Source organism: Nomascus leucogenys, chromosome 18, assembly GCF_006542625.1.
Source record: "Nomascus leucogenys isolate Asia chromosome 18, Asia_NLE_v1, whole genome shotgun sequence".
Taxonomy (NCBI): Eukaryota; Metazoa; Chordata; class Mammalia; order Primates; family Hylobatidae; genus Nomascus; species Nomascus leucogenys.
In genome coordinates this window covers 43,410,470-43,426,761 of record NC_044398.1, presented here as the reverse complement: position 1 = coordinate 43,426,761, position 16,292 = coordinate 43,410,470, and the positions used below count along the sequence as shown (strand labels likewise).

General features: G+C 40.0%; 1 protein-coding gene across 5 annotated transcripts in view; it reads left to right on the top strand.

Annotated features, from left to right (window-relative positions):
- The window catches only part of MARCHF8 (membrane associated ring-CH-type finger 8), a 143,070-nt gene that overhangs the window by 57,926 nt on the left and 68,852 nt on the right, over positions 1-16,292 (top strand). For all 5 annotated transcript variants that reach the window (XM_030798426.1, XM_012502887.1, XM_030798424.1 and 2 more), the window contains one exon: positions 7,823-8,002. In XM_030798426.1, coding sequence (XP_030654286.1) covers positions 7,901-8,002 — 102 coding nt within the window. In that variant the 5' untranslated portion in view covers positions 7,823-7,900. The remainder of the gene's footprint in view (positions 1-7,822; positions 8,003-16,292) is intronic.

Below are 16,292 nucleotides of genomic sequence, written 5' to 3'. Positions count from 1 at the left end.
AGTCATTCTCCGTCCAGCTTTGTTCCACTGCTGGTGAGGAGCTGCGTTCCTTTGGAGGAGGAGAGGCGCTCTGATTTTTAGAGTTTCCGGTTTTTCTGCTCTGTTTTTTTCCTATCTTTGTGGTTTTATCTACCCTTGGTCTTTGATGGTGGTGACGTACAGATGGGTTTTTGGTGTGGATGTCCTTTCTGTTTGTTAGTTTTCCTTCTAAAAGTCAGGTCCCTCAGCTGTAGGTCTGTTGGAGTTTGCTGGAGGTCCACTCCAGACCCTGCTTGCCTGGGTATCAGCAGCGGTGGCTGCAGAACAGTGGATATTGGTGAACTGCAAATGCTGCTGCCTGATCGTTCCTCTGGAAGTTTTGTCTCAGAGGAGTACCCGGCCGTGTGAGGTGTCAGTCCGCCCCTACTGGGGGTTGCCTCCCAGTTAGGCTACTCAGGGGTGAGGGACCCACTTGAGGAGGCAGTCTGCCTGTTCTCAGATCTCAAGCTGCGTGCTGGGAGAACCCCTACTCTCTTCAAAGCTGTCAGACAGTGACATTTAAGTCTGCAGAGGTTACTGCTGCCTTTTGTTTGTCTGTGCCCTGCCCCCAGAGGTGGTGCCTATAGAGGCAGGCAGGCAGGCCTCCTTGAGCTGTGGTGTGCTCCACCCATTTCAAGCTTCCCAGCCACTTTGTTTACCTACTCAAGCCTCAGGAATGGTGGGTGCCTCTCTCCCAGCCTCGCTGCTGCCTTGCAATTTGATCTCAGACTGCTGTGCTAGCAATGAGCAAGGCTCCGTGGGCATAGGACCCTCCGAGCCAGATGCAGGATATAATCTCCTGGTGTGCCTTTGTTAAGCCCGTTGGAAAAGTGCAGTATAAGGGCGGGAGTGACCCGATTTTCCAGTTGCTGTCTGTCACCCCTTTCTTTGACTAGGAAAGGGAATTCCCTGAGCGCTTGCACTTCCCAGGTGAGGTGATGCCTCGCCGTGTTTGGGCTCATGCACGGTGTACTGCACCCAGTCTCCTGCAGCCACTGTCTGGCACTCCCCAGTGAGATGAACCCAGTACCTCAGTTGGAAATGCAGAAATCACCTGTCTTCTGTGTCGCTCACTCTGGGAGCTGTAGACTGGAGCTGTTCCTGTTCGGCCATCTTGGCTCCACCCCTGCATGATTTTTATTATTCATATCATTAGTTCTTTTTAGATATCCATGATTGTATGTATCACTCCATCTTTGCTGTTGAGCTACCACGCCTGGCCCAAGATAGAGCTTTCCTTATGTTAGATATTGATATCTTATTTTAGCATTTATTGGTAGCATGTAATGACTGGTTTTACTGGTTCTACATAATGTCATAAATGACATAAATGACTGATTCTCTGTCCGTGTATGTTCATGTATCTTGATATACTGGTGACTCCCAGTATGCATTTGTGAACATGTCTTTGGTATCTTTTTTTTTTTTTTTTTTTTTTTTTTTTGAGATGGAGTCTCACTCTTGTTGCCCAGGCTGGAGTGCAATGGCGTGTTCTCGGCTCGCTGCAACCTCTGCCTCCTGGGTTAAAGTGATTCTTCTGCCTCAGCCTCCGGAGTAGCTGGGATTACAGGCGACCACCACCATGCCTGGCTAATTTTTGTATGTTTAGTGGAGACTGGGTTTCACCACATTGGCCAGACTGGTCTCAACCTCCTGATCTTGTGATCCGCCCGCCTTAGCCTCCCAAAGTCTTGGGATTACATGTGTGAGCCACCACCCGGCCTATGTCTTTGGTTTCTTAAAGGCATGTGAAGCTCAGTCTGTCCACATTGAGCTTACCTCCTTCCCCTGCTGCTTTTCTGTGCATCTCTGTTGTGTCAGTATACACCCAGAAATGATTGGACAGTTTAGATCCCTCACTAGGTTATGTTAGTCCTGCTTCAAAGCCTCACTTCTCCCTCCCTGTCTGCTGCTTTAAGTCTGGCTTTGATCATTCAGTGCTGATATCTATAACTGATCTCCTCACTCCTCTTCCTGCTTTTTCTCTTTCTGTTTCTGCTAGCTGCTGTACATGGACTTCTCATTTTTTACATGAAATGTACTCCTTATAAAGACAGGCTTAGCCTAAAGTTGTTGATTCTAACAATACCAGTCAGGATGTTAAGATAGAATATACAGCAGGGAGGAGCAGGGTGCTGCTGGAGTCTGGCACCCTGCAAACAAGGGTACAGGGAGGCATGTGAACTCTTCCTGGAGTGGCTTTTTCTCTGAGATGCTGCAACTGGCATTTGTCTTCTCCTAGCTCCCTACATTGTTATCTGTATTTGTCCAAAGCATTGTTGTTGGAATGGGCAGAATCTTCATTTATGTTGATCATTTGGAAAGCGCATAGAACAGTTTGACTTTGAAGCCATACTGGTTGTCTTCAGGATTGGCCTTTCCTACCACTCTCCTTTTAGAAAGGGGATTGTCAACCTTGCCTCCTCTCACAGTCAAGCTGCTTACGTATTTGTACATAAATGTTAGAAAGGATTCAAGGTCCCAGTTGTGTAATCTGTGTTTGACTGAGGCATAGGGGGTCAGAAAATAATTCTGGAAAAACAAAGCAAACCTGCAAGTTTTTGTGATGCAGTGAGAGAAATCACTGCAAATGCCTGGAAAAGCCTGCCGGCAGATGTGCTGATGTTAAGAGCACCTACATTTCACTCTTGTCACCCAGGCTGGATTGCAGTGGCATGATACCGGCTCACTGCAACCTCTGCCTCCCGTGTTAAGCAATTCTCCTGCCTCAGTCTCCCAAGTAGCTGGGATTACAGGCACCCACCACCATACCTAGCTAATGTTTTGTATTTTTAGTAGAGATGGGGTTTTGCCATGTTGGCCAGGCTGGTCACGAACTCCTGACGACAGGTGATCCACCCACCTTGACCTCAGAAAGTGCTGGGATTACAGGCGTGAGCCATGGCGCCCAGCCTGGACGCAGTCTTATTTGATCTTCACAGTAACACTGTGAACTGAGTAGACATGATTACCCTTCTTTTTTACAGACGAGGAAACCAAACAGCTTAGAAATTCATCATTTTGCCTAACATCCACAATTAGAGCCAGGATTTGAACTTAGGTTTCTGATTGCTGACTTTGTACTCTTTCTATCGCCTTCTTAAAACTGGAAGGGTGAGTGAGATAGGGCAACAGTAGCCATCTCCATGTCATCTAGATTAGTTAGATTAGGGATAACACAAAGGAAAAATTAAAATTTTCTCTATCTTAGTCCTTTTACTATTTCTGTGGCTTTTAGTATACTCAAAAGTTCTGCAACCAGCACCATAGTTAATTTTAGAATATTTTCATTATCCTAAAAATAAATCATTGAAGCCACTACTTCCTCGCATTTACCCATTCCTACCCCAGCTCTTTCTGTCTCTATAGATTTATCTCCACTGGGCATTCCATACAACTGTCATCATGTAATATATGGTTCTTTGTGACTGGCTTCTTAGTATAATTTTTTTCTTTTTTTTTTTTTGAGACAAGGTCTCACTGTATCACCTAGGCTGGAGTGCAGTGGCGCCATACCGGCTCACTGTAGCTTCAACCTCCTGGGCTCAAGTGATCCTCCCAGCTCAGCTCCCTGAGTAGCTGGGACCACAGGCATGCGCCACCACACCCGGCTAAGTTTTGAATTTTTTGTAGGGATGTGGTTTTGCCATGTTGCCCAGGCTGGTCTGGAACTCCTGGGCTCAAGCGATTCACCCACCTTGGCCTCCCAAAGTGTTGGCGTTATAGGCGCGAACCACCACACCTGGCCTACTTAGCATAACTTTTTAAAGATTCATCCATATTGTGGCATGTGTCAGTACTTTATTTCTTTTTATTGCTGAATATGATTCCGTTGAATGGATATAGCTTATTTGATTTATCCATTTATCATTTGATGGACGTTTAGGTTATTTCCACCTTTTGGCTATTATGAATAATGTGATACAAACATTCATGGACAAGTTTTCATATGAGGAGATGTTTGCATTTCTCTTTGGTGTGTATACCCTGGGAGTGAAGTTGTTGGGTTATATGATAACATGTTTAATCTTTTGAGAAAGAGCCAGACTATTTTTCACAACTACTGCATAGATCCCCACTAGCAGTATATGAGGGTTTCAGTGTCACAACATCCTTGCTAACAGTTAACTGTTTGTCTTTTATTATGAACATAATTAAAGTAATATCTAATAGTTTTGATGTGTATTTCCATGATGGCTAATGATGTTGATTAACCCATTTTTCATTGGGTTATTTGTCATTATTATTATTATTATTATTATTGTTATTATTTTGGTAGAGATGGGGCCTCACTATGTTTCACACACTGGTTTTGAACTCCTGGCCTGAAGCAGTCCTCCCGCCTCAGCCTCCCAAAATGCTGAGATTAGAGGCATGAGCTACTTGCACCTGGCCTTGCCCTTATGTTATTGAGTTGTAAGAGAGTTGTTTATATATTCTAGATACAATTCCCTTATTACATATATGATTTGCAAACTTTTTCTTCTATTCTGTCAGTTGTCTTTACACTTTTTTTTTTTTACATTTATAAATAGAGGTTGAGTCTTGCTATATTGCCCAGGCCTTTCTTGAGTTCCTGGCCTCAAGAGATTCTTTTGCCTTGGCCTCCCAAAGTTCTGGGATTATAGGTGTGAACCACTATGACTGGCTGTCTTTTCCCTTTCTCAGTGGTGTCTTTTGAAGCACAAAAGTTTTTATTCTGATGATGTGTAGTTTGTCTGTTTTTTCTTTGTGTGAGGAAGAGATCCAAATTTCTTTTGCATGTGGCTATCCAGTTGTCCCAGCACCATTTGTTGAAAACAGTACTCTTTCTCCAAGAAGTGATCTTGGCACCCTTCTTGAAAATCAGCTGACTATAGATATGAGGGTTTATTTCTGGGCTCTAAATTCTATTCCATTGATATATCTATTCATATTCCAATACGACAGTCTTGATTACTGTTCCTTTGTCGTAAGTTTTGCAATCTGGAAATGTGAGCTCTCCAACTTTGTTCTTCTTTTTCAAGGTGGTTTTGGCAGATCTGAGTCCCTTGAATTTCATATAAATTTTCAGATCAGCTTGTCAAATTTCTGTAAAGAAGTCAGCTCAGTTTTTGATAGAGATTGCTTTGACTCTCTATATCAACTTGGGAAGAATTGCCATTTTAACAATATTAAGTCTTCTGATCCATGAACATGGGACATCCATTTCCAGTTTCTTCAACAACCAGCTTTGGCAGTATCTCTTCTAGATGTGAATGTTCATGTTAGGTGTGCTGTATTTTGCAAGTTAGCATTAGTCAAGTTGAAGCCCTCATGCCTGGATTGTCAGGCATAGTACTGAGGTTTAACTGTTACTCTATGTAAAGATTAATTTAGTTGATGTAAAAGGTGTCTGGAAATTATGCAAAGAAAATAATGTAATATATGATTTATATTTTTCATGTATTATCTTCACATAAAAAATGGCATGGCCTGTTTTATGGTTTGTTTGTAAACTCATTTTTATCCTAAATATGTGTGGCATAGGAGGGAGATTGTTTCAGGCAAACTTACAGGTCTGTTGCTTTGTGGTGGTGGTACATATCAGAAGACTAACTTCAATGGCAGTGAGGAGGGATGTCCTTCAAAACTGCAAAAAATTTGAGACCCTCTTGTATCTGTGTTTCTGTGCTATAAATACCCCTTCTCAGGCTTGTCATGGGCATGTACCAGTGATGTAATAATGATGATTATATCAGAAGCACCACAGGTAGCTATTGGCATGATAGGTATAGGGCTGTGGATATGGTCAGTTTGACCAAGTATTCCAAGAGGCCCCATGGAGTTTGTCATCTGTAATAGAGGACTTTAGTGCATTAGTGATGAAAAAACTGCTTACCACTATCTATTGTGATCTCCCAGGGAGTATAAGGCAGCTCCGCAGTAAGTGCCTCTTGTCTTGTGTGATGTGCTTGAATACAAACATTCAGACTGTTTCTTGGGCACAATAGTGCTCCATCTTATGCCAGCCTCATCAAAGTCTTGAAATAGAGTAGGTGGTGTGTGATACCTAGACACTAACATCACCTATTCTATTTTCCTTTTTTTGTTGTTATTATCAATGATCACTCACTTACTGTAAAACTAGACTTTATAAACAGATTATTCTTTTAGCTAATTTTCTTCTATGTGTTGATCCCTCCCAGTCTTTGTTCCTTTTTGTTGTTCATTGATTCTAGAGTTGTGTGAAGGAAGCCATTTCGTGAGTCCTGGTGCTCCTCTGCTTGCTTAGGGACACTACCAAGAGTTGGCACCAGCCTTACAAACACCTGCCTTTGATCCACAGTTGAGTTTTGGGACAGGTAGAATAAGTGACTGCTTATCAAATGTGACCTTGGGGTTGTCAGGCCCTGTTGTTTACCCTACCTTTTCCTACTGCCTCACCTGTCCCCACCTCCTACCCCAGCACATGGTTAATAAATGAAAATCTCCAAATTTGAGATTCATTCTTTTGGTTGAAGGCTTCCATTTTCTGTTAAAATTTGAACAACATGAAACATTTTACTACATTAAACCTTCTGGATAATTTACGTTTAATTGGTTTTGTATACAGAGTTGGATAGATCTCAGTGGGTAAGTGGGGAGAAAGAACAACACACAATTCAATTATTAGACATTTTGGGGGATGCGTAAGAGAAAACCAGAAAAAGGGCAGGGGTACCTGGAATCACTGAAGACAGCTTATGCGTACACTGTTGTTTTACCTAAAGGCAGCCTTTCTCATGGTTCTCAGGCATGCCATGGTGACCCTTCATATTCCCTAGAAAACCCTTTACAGCAGTGTTTGGCAAACTGTAGTCTTGTGGGCCAAATCTAGCCTGCTGCCTATTTTTGTAAACAAAGTTTTATTGGAACATAACTATGCTCATTCATTTACATACTCTTTTTAGGGGGGTGGGGGGGATGGAGTCTCGCTCTGTTGCCCAGGCTGGAGTGCAGTGGTGCGATCTCGGCTCACTGCGAGCTCCACCTCCTGGGTTTGTGCCATTCTCCTGCCTCAGCCTCCTGAGTAGCTGGGACTGCAGGCACCCGCCACCATGCCTGGCTAATTTTTTGTATTTTTAGTAGAGACAGGGTTTCACCGTGTTAGTCAGGATGGTCTTGATCTCCTGACCTCGTGATTCGCCTGCCTTGGCCTCCCAAAGTGCTGGGATTACAGGCGTGAGCCACCGCATCCGGCCCATTTACACGCTTTCTATGGGTGCTTTCATGCTACAGTGGCAGAGTTAATTTGCTGGAACACACTTGGACCAGAGTGCCTAAAATATGTATCTTGCCCTTTGTAAGAAAAGTTTGCCAACAGTTAGTCTCTACTTTTGGAAGGTTAAGTATGGATCATAGATATCTTGAGTTTAATTTGGACTTCCTAACCTCTGATCTCACCATTGTGTGGACTCACAGGCAGTGGTTTTAAGGAAGGATCACTGCTTATTTCAGGACAAATGCTTGGTCATGATAAAAAAAAGTTTAACTTCAAAAATATTCTTAAAATAAATGGTGGCACTGCTTTGTTTTAAACCTAAGTAGCCAATGGAAGATTAATCTCTGATTATACGTGTACATGATCCACCTGCCTCTTTCAAGTGCTCCCATCTTATTATGAGAAGTGTTAGAATTTTCCCCTTAGACATTCATCTTCTATTGTTTTTGAAGACCAAACATTTATGTCGCTGTAACTTATTTAAATATACATATGAATATAAATACAAAATGTTAAGCTCACTGTTGGAAATTTAAAGTGTTTTAGCTGAGTTATGTTTATTCTCTCTTCATTTTCTCTCAGCTTGAAATCCATGGCCCAAAATGACTCTACCAGTGGAGACTCTGTTCTTTGAAGAAGACGACCAGATAAGAGGTTGGGATGAGCATGCCACTGCATCAGATCTCTGCCATTCCATCCCAGGATGCCACCTCTGCTAGAGTCTACAGAAGTAAGACCAAGGAAAAGGAGAGGGAAGAACAGGTACTGTTAAATCTACCTGATTATTTTTGGTTAATCACTGTGACTAAGTCTTTTGGATTCTCAGAACATGATGCTGCTAGTTCCCTATTCATTGTAGTGTGAAATTTGGACAGCAGATGGCTGGAATTTCTTAATATGTGTCTTAGTCTGCCCTAGCTGCTGTAACAAAATGCCATAGCCTGGGTGGTTTAAATAACAAGCATTTATTTCTCACAGTTCTGGAGGCTAGAAATCTGAGATCAGGGTGCCAGCATGGTTGGATTCTGGTGAGGTCTTACTTCCTGACTTATAAACAGCTGCCTTCTTGCTGTGTCCTCACATGGCATGGAGAGAGGAAGGAAGCAAGCTGTCATGTGGCTGTTCATATAGGAGAACTTATCCCATGGAGAGGGTTCCACCCCTAGGACCTAATTGTCTCCCCAAGGCCCCACCTCCAAATACCATTACATTACGGATTAGAGTTCCGGCATAAAAGTTTTGTGGGAAACATAAACATTTAGTCCATAATAGTGTGTATATGAGGAAGCTATACAAACTTGTTTGGAATAGAAAAAGGAAAATGTCCAACAGTTAGGCCAGGCAGGGAGATTCTTTTTGATATACACCCTCACTGCAGGTTTACTGTACGTGGTTATTTAATAAAGCCTTATTGAATTTATCTATTTGATGGGATTTTTAAGGTCTAAATAAATAGCATTAAAATTATTTGTAGAATGGGGATTTTGATTGGTATTGGGAAGAAAGAGAAACTATTCTGTCTCACCTTAGTGTGGGGATAGTTCGAACACCCAGTGGCAGCCTGACAGTTCAGGGTGTTGTGGAGCCCAGATGAGGTGGCAGTAGTGGAAGAGCAGTTGAACCAGGAACTTGCAGGGCCCCATGAGAGCTTCAGCAGCAATGGCACAGGATGAAAATAGTGGTTGTGTTTCTAGGGTCTCAATTGTGATATTAGGTTTGATTTGAAAGGTAAATTTTTGCCCAGTGGAGCCCATTTTTATTTATGCAGTTTTTCCTGGCACAGATTCAACCCAAAATCTTTTGCTTTGATTTCTGATCGTCCTGTGCTTGGGAGATATTATTCCTTCTGAGTCCCATAAGAAGAGCGAACCCTTGCATTTTACCTAGACTCAAATAATCCACCTGTTTGCTTAGTCTAATCTGTTAACACACCCTCGCTGAAGCCCATAACTGTAATCTTCTACAGAGGGTTAATGACTTTTATACAGTAGTCAATACAGTTGATGAATGAATGAATGAATATGAATTCAGTTTCAGTGATATGGGTCATGTCACTGTGGAGATGATCTTTTATTTCAAATACAGTATGAGAACCTTACAATAGTATACTTTCATTTCTTTCCTTCTGGCCTTTTCATTGTTGTCTTTTAATACATTTTAAACCCTAGAATATATTTAAAAAATACTTTATTTTTAAATACTTTTAAATAATAATAAAGATCTGTGTACTCAGGTAATTACCATTTCTGGTGTATTTCCATCTATCATTTTTCTTTTGTCTAAAGGACTTTAGCATTTCTTATGATGTGAGTTGGCTGACAATGACTTCTTTCAGCTTTATTTAAAAATATTTTTTATTTGTTTCTTGTATTCTGAAGTTGTGCTTGTGGATCAGAGGGTTTACAATTTTCATAGAATTTGGAGCTTTTTGGCTATTCTTCAGATACTTTTTCTGTCCCCCCATTCTTTTTCTGGGGACTCCATTATACACATTGACTGGCTTAAAGTTGTCCACTGCTGCACTTTTAATTTTTTAAGGTTATTTTTTCTTTCTGCATTTTATTTTGGATATTCCAATTACTTTGTTTATAATTTCATTAATATTTTCTTTTTCAATATCTAATCTGCCAGTAATTCCATCTAGTGTATTTTTCATCTCAGACATGTTTTATCACTAGACATTTGGTTTGGTACTTTTTTATATTTTCCGTCTCTCTATTCAACTTTTTTAGTGTATGAAATAGCAGCTATAATGACAGTTTTAGTGCTCTTTTCTGTCATTGCTGGCATGTGTGACTATTCTGAGTTTGCTTTTCTGCCTCACTTGATATCTTCAATCAGTTTTATTTTCATTTTTGTTATTATTTTTTACTTATTTTTGAGTACAGATCTTGCTCTGTTGCCCAGGCTAGCATACAGTGGCATGATCACAGCATACTGCAGCCACAAACTCTTGGGCTCAAATGATCCTCCTGCCTCAACCTCCCAAGTAGCTGGCACTATAGACCATGCCTGGATAAGTTTTTCTTTCATTTTGTAGAGTCGGGGTCTTGCTATTGCCCAGGCTGGTCTCAAACTCCTGGGCTTAAGCAATCCTCCCATCTTGGCCTCCCAAATTGCTGGGATTGCAAGTGTGAGCCACTGCACCTGACCCAGTTTCATTTTTAAGTAAAAGTTTATTTCAGACTAGTTTTAGATTTACAGAAAAATTGTTAAGCTAGGGTGGAGTATTTTCATATACCTGATACCCAGTTTCTCATATTGTTATTTATAGATTTAGTACAAGTGCAGTGTTACACCACCTGAATAGTGCACATAAGCACCCATGAGGTAATTTCTCATCCCTCACCCACTCCCATCCTCCCACCTTTCTGAGTCTCCAGTGTTATTATTCCACTCTCTATGCCCCTGTGTACACATTTTTCAGCTCCCACCTGTAAGTGAGAATGTGATATTTGACTTACTCTTTCTGAGTTACTTCACTTAAGATAGTTACCTCCAGTTCTGTCCATGTTGCTACAAAAAAACATGAATTCATTCTTTTTTTATAGCTGAATAGTAGTATTCCTTGGTGTGGATTACTTTATCCAATCATCCGTTGATAGGCACTTAGATTGATTTTATATCTTTGCTATTGTGAGTAGTCTTGCAATCAATATTTGAGTGCAGGTATCTTTTTGATATAATGATTTCTTTCCCTTTGGATAGATCCCCAGTAGTGGGATTACTGGATCAAATGGTATTTCTGTGAGTTCTTTGAGAAGTCTCCATATTGTTTTCCATAGAAGCTGTACTAGTTTACACTACCAACAGCAGTCTATGAGCATTCCCTTTTATTTGCATCCTTGCCAACATTTGTTACTCATTTTTTTGACACCTGAGTAATAGCCATTCTGACTGGTGTGAAATGGTGTTTCATTGCTTTTATTTGCATTTCCAACTTTTTAAATGTTTCTTGGCCATTTGTATGTCATCTTTTGCAAAATATGTGTTCATGCCCTTTGCCCATTTTTAAAAAAGGTTATTTTTTTCTTGTTGAGTTGAGTTCCTTGTAGAGTCTACAAATTAGCCTTTTGTAAGATGCATAGTTTGCAAATATTTCCTCCTGTTCTGTAGATTGTCTGTTTTCTCTGTTGATTATTTATTTGCCGTGTAGAAGCTTTTTATTTTAATTAAGTCCCATTTGTCTATTTTCATTTTTGTAGCTTTCCTTTTGAGGTCCTAGGCATGAATTCTTTGCCTTAGGCCAGTGTCCAGAATAGTTTTTCCTAGGTTTTCTTCTAGAATCTTTATAATAGTTTCAGATCTTTCAGATCTTTATACTTTCAGGTCTTCAATCCATCTTAAGTTGATTTTTGTATATGGTGAGAGATACGGGTCCAGTATCATTCTAGTGTGTATGGTTACCCAATTCTCCCAAGTATCACATATTGAATAGGGTGTTCTTCCATTAATGTATGTTTTTGTTGACTTTGAAGAAGATCATTTGTCTGTAGGCATGTGTCTTTAATTTTGGGTTCTGTAATCTGTTTCATTGACCTATGTGTCTGTTTTTATAATAGTTTTGGTTATTATAGCATTATAGTACAATTTGAAGTCAAGTAATGTGATGCCTCAAGTATTGTTCTTTTTGCTTACCATTGCTTTGGCCATTCCGGCTCTTTTCTGGTTCCATGTGTATTTTAGGATTGTTTTTTCTAATACTGTGAAAAACGATGTTAATATTTTTATAGGAATTGCATCTGCAGATTTCTTTGGGTAGTATGGTCATTTTAATGATACTGATTCTTCTAACCCATGATCATGTTTGTGTCATGTGTGATTTCTTTCATCAGCGTTTTGTAGTTTTTCTTGTAGAGATCTTTCACATCCTTGGTTGACTGTATTTCTGAGTATTTTATTTTTTTGTAGCTATTGTAAATGAGATTGACTTTTTGGTTTGGTTCTTGATTTGGTTCTCAGCTTGATTATATCATTGTTGTGTAGAAATGCTACTGATTCCTCCTCACAACAAAAAATACAAAAATTAGCTGGGTGTGGTGGCACGTGCCTGTAAGTCCCAGCGACTTGGGATGCTGAGGTGGGAGGATCACTTGAGCCCAGGAGGTCGAGGCTGAGGTGAGCTGTGACCACACCACTGCACTCCAGCCTGGGTAACAGAGTGAGACCCTGTTTCAAAAACAAACAAACAAACCCCAACTAAATAAAAGAAATACTACTGATTTTGTAGGTCGATTTTGTATCCTGAAACTCTACTGAATTAATTTATCAAATTTACGAGTGTTTTGGAGGAGTCTTAAGGTTTTCCAGGTATAAAATGATATCAGCAAACAGAGATAGCTTAACTTCCTCTTTTACAATTTAGATGCCTTTTCTTTTCTTTCTATTGCCTTACTGCTCTGGCCCGATAGGACTTTTAGCACTGTGTTGAATAGGAGTGGTAAGAGTGGGGATCCTTGTCTTCTTCCATTTCTTAAGGGGAATGCTTTCAACCTTTCCCCATTCAGTATGATGTTGGCTGTGGGATTCTTGTATATAGGTTTTATTATTTTGAGGTATGTTCATACTACACCAAGTTGTTGAGTGGTTTTTATCATGAAAGGATGCTGAATTTTATCAAATGCTTTTTCTGTATCTATCGAGATAACACTATGGTTTTTGTTTTTAATCTTGTTTATGTGGCAGATCACATTTATTGATTTTTGTATGTTAAACCATACTCGTATCCCTGGAATATATAACCCACTTGATTGTGGTGTACCATGTTTTTTGATGTGCTGTTGGATTTGGTTTGCTAGTATTTTCTTGAGCATTTTTGCATCTGTGTTCATTAGGGATACTGATTGATTCTGTTTCTGTTTTTGTGTGTCCTTGCTTGGATTTGGTGTTAGGGTGATACTGGCTTCAGTTAGAGAGGATTTTCTTCAATTTGGGGGAACAGTGTCAATAGGATTGGTACCTATTCTTCTACGTCTGGTAGAATTTGGGTGTGAATTCATCTGCTCCTGCAGTTTTTTTTTATTTTTTTTGAGACGGAGTCTCGCTCTGTTGCCCAGGCTGGAGTGCAGTGGCGCAATCTCGGCTCACTGCAAGCTCCGCCTCCCGGGTTCACGCCATTCTCCTGCCTCAGCCTCCCGAGTAGCTGGGACTACAGGCGCCCGCCACCACGCCCGGCTAATTTTTTTTTTTTGTATTTTTAGTAGAGACACGGTTTCACCGTGGTCTTGATCTCCTGACCTCGTGGTCCGCCTGCCTCGGCCTCCCAAAGTGCTGGGATTACAAGCGTGAGCCACCGCGTTCCTGCGGTTTTTTGTTGTTGGGAGATTTTATTTTATTTTTATTACTGGTTAAGTCTTCTTACTGGTTATTGGTCTCTTCAGGCTTTCTCTTTCTTCGTGGTTCATTCTTGAGAGGTTGTGTGTCTTTAAGAATTTACCTATTTCATCTAGGTTTTCTAGTTCATTAGTGTAGAGATGTTCATAGTAGACTCTGATGATTTTTCGTATTTCTGTGGTATCATTTGTAATGTCTTTCATTTCTGATTGTGCTTATTTGAATTTTCTTTCTTCTTGGTTAATGTAGCTAGTAGTCTGTCAATTTTGTTTATCTTTTCAGTGAAGCAACTTTTTGTTTCTTTATCTTTTGGGTTTTTATGATCTGAATTTTATTTAGTTCTACTCTTCATCATTTCTTTTCTTCTGCTAGCTTTGGGTTTGGTGTGTTCTTGTTTTTCTAGTTCCTTGAGGTACTATGTCAGGTTAACTTGTGGTCTTTCTATTTTTTTCGATTTAGGCATTTAACGCTATAAACTTTTCTTTCTTGAATCCATTTACAGTCAACACTATAAGCTTTTGCTGTATTCCAGAGGTTTTGGTATGTTGTGTCTCTACTTTTATTTGTTTAAAAAATTTTTAAACTTCCATCTTATTTTCATCACTGACCCAAAAATCATCCAAGAGCAGGTTAATTTCCATGTATTTGTATAGATTTGAGAGTCCTTCTTGGAATTGACTTTAGTTTTTTTCCGCTGTAGTCTGAGAAGACACTTGAAATGATTTCAGTTTTTTAAAAAATTATTGAGACTTGCTTCATTCCTTAAGATAAGGTCTGTCTTGGAAAATGTTCCACATGCTAATAAGAAGAATGTATATTCTGTGATTTTTGGGTAGCTTGCTGTATAAATATCTGTTAAGTCTATTTGTTCTGCAGTTCAATTTAAATTAAATCCAGTGGGGTTTTTTTTTTTTTTTTCTATCTCAGTGATCTGTCTAGTGCTGTCAGTGGGGTGTTGAAGTCCCCTATTGTGCTATAAAGGAATGCCCAAGGCTGGGTAATTTATAAATAAGAGATTTTATTTGGCTCACCATTCTGCAGACTGTACAAGAAGCACAGTGGTTGTATAAAAGTGCCTGGCCTCCTCTCTTCAGCCTGGCTTGTTGGCTGGTAGCAGCAGCTGCTCAGGGCTTGGAAGCCTGTGTACTCCCATGTGAGCTGGAGCAATGCCTCTGTCAGTCTCCAGGCAACTCACTCTATTAGGCCGGAGACCTGCGAGGGTCAAGGGGGTCTCCCACAGCTAGTGTTGCAAAAGTCCATGGTGGGAATGTGGAGCCCTGGGAGTCTCTCATCTACCCTTTCCGAGCATCTAGAAGCTTCTTCCATCTCTCAGCAATCCTGGCTGAGCACGTGCCTTGCTTCATTCTCCTTTGTGGTCAGTGATTCCTGTTGCTTTTCAGTTGAATTCCAGTGTTCTGTTTTAGATGACCTATTTGAAGGGTGAATATCTACTCGCCGTTTTGGAGCTTTCCATGGAAGAGGCATGTACTAGCTGCATCTAGTTAGCCATCTTGAACCAAGCTTCCAGTTTCTCATATTATTAACATCTTAAAATAATGTGCTGCATTCAACACAGTTAGTGAACTAATATGAATACATTATAGTTTTAAAGTCCATGCTTTATTCAGATTTCCCTGCTTTTTAACTAGTGTCCTTTTTGTGTTCCAGGATCTCATCTCTAGGATGTAGCATATTACATTTTGTTGCTGTATCTCCTTAGGCTCCTCTTGGCTGTGACATTTCTCAGACTTCCCTTGTTTTAGATTACCTTGACAGTTTTGAAGAATACTGATCAGGTATTTTGTGGAATGTCCTTCTATGGGAATTGTCTTATATTTTTCTCATGACTAGACTAGGGTTATAGGTTTTGGGATGGAAGTCCACAGATACAATGTACCATAGTTCATCACAACAAACCGAGTATACTATCAACATAATTTATGACTGATTTTCTTGACCACCTGGCTGATATAGTGACTGTCAGGTCTCTCCAGTATAAAGTTACTCTTTTTCTCCCTTTTGTACTTTATTCTTTGGAAGGAAGTCACTATGCATAGTCCACTTTAAAGATTGGGGAGTTGTGCTCCCCCTCCTTGAAGGTGGAGTCTCTACATGAATTATCTGGAATTCTTCTACATGTCTGGAACCCAAGTGGCAAGATTGTCCAAAAAATACGTTTTTCAATTTTCTGCCCTGTACTCCTTGATAAAGAGATCCTGAAAGATGATAAGTAAGAAGGTAATTCAATGATCAACTTAAAGTAAGTTACGTAGAAAATAAAAGTGGTATTTTATGTATTTATAAACAGTCCTAGTTTTGGCCCTGTTGTCCTGCTACTGAGGTCAAAAGGAGGATTTTACCATGCAGCATCAGGATGATGGTCACGTAAACACAATTTTGTATTTGCTCTAAAAATACATGAGTGTTGACAGATCATACTGTATTCATTTGTACCTAACATCTTTTGAAAAAATGACCTCATAATGTTCAAGCGATAACAATATTTTTAGACAGAATCACCACACTTTTACTACTTAAAAATTATTCTCTTTTCTCTATTAGATAAATTCTTCCCTTTTAAATGATAAAAACCTAATATAAGGAACCTGGAGAAAACCTCTTGAATTTTAACATTGCAGTATCTCCAGAGCCATGTGGGCAAACTCCCAGTTTAATGCTTGAACCTACTCTGTATTATCATGGCCAGTTTGTTTTTAGG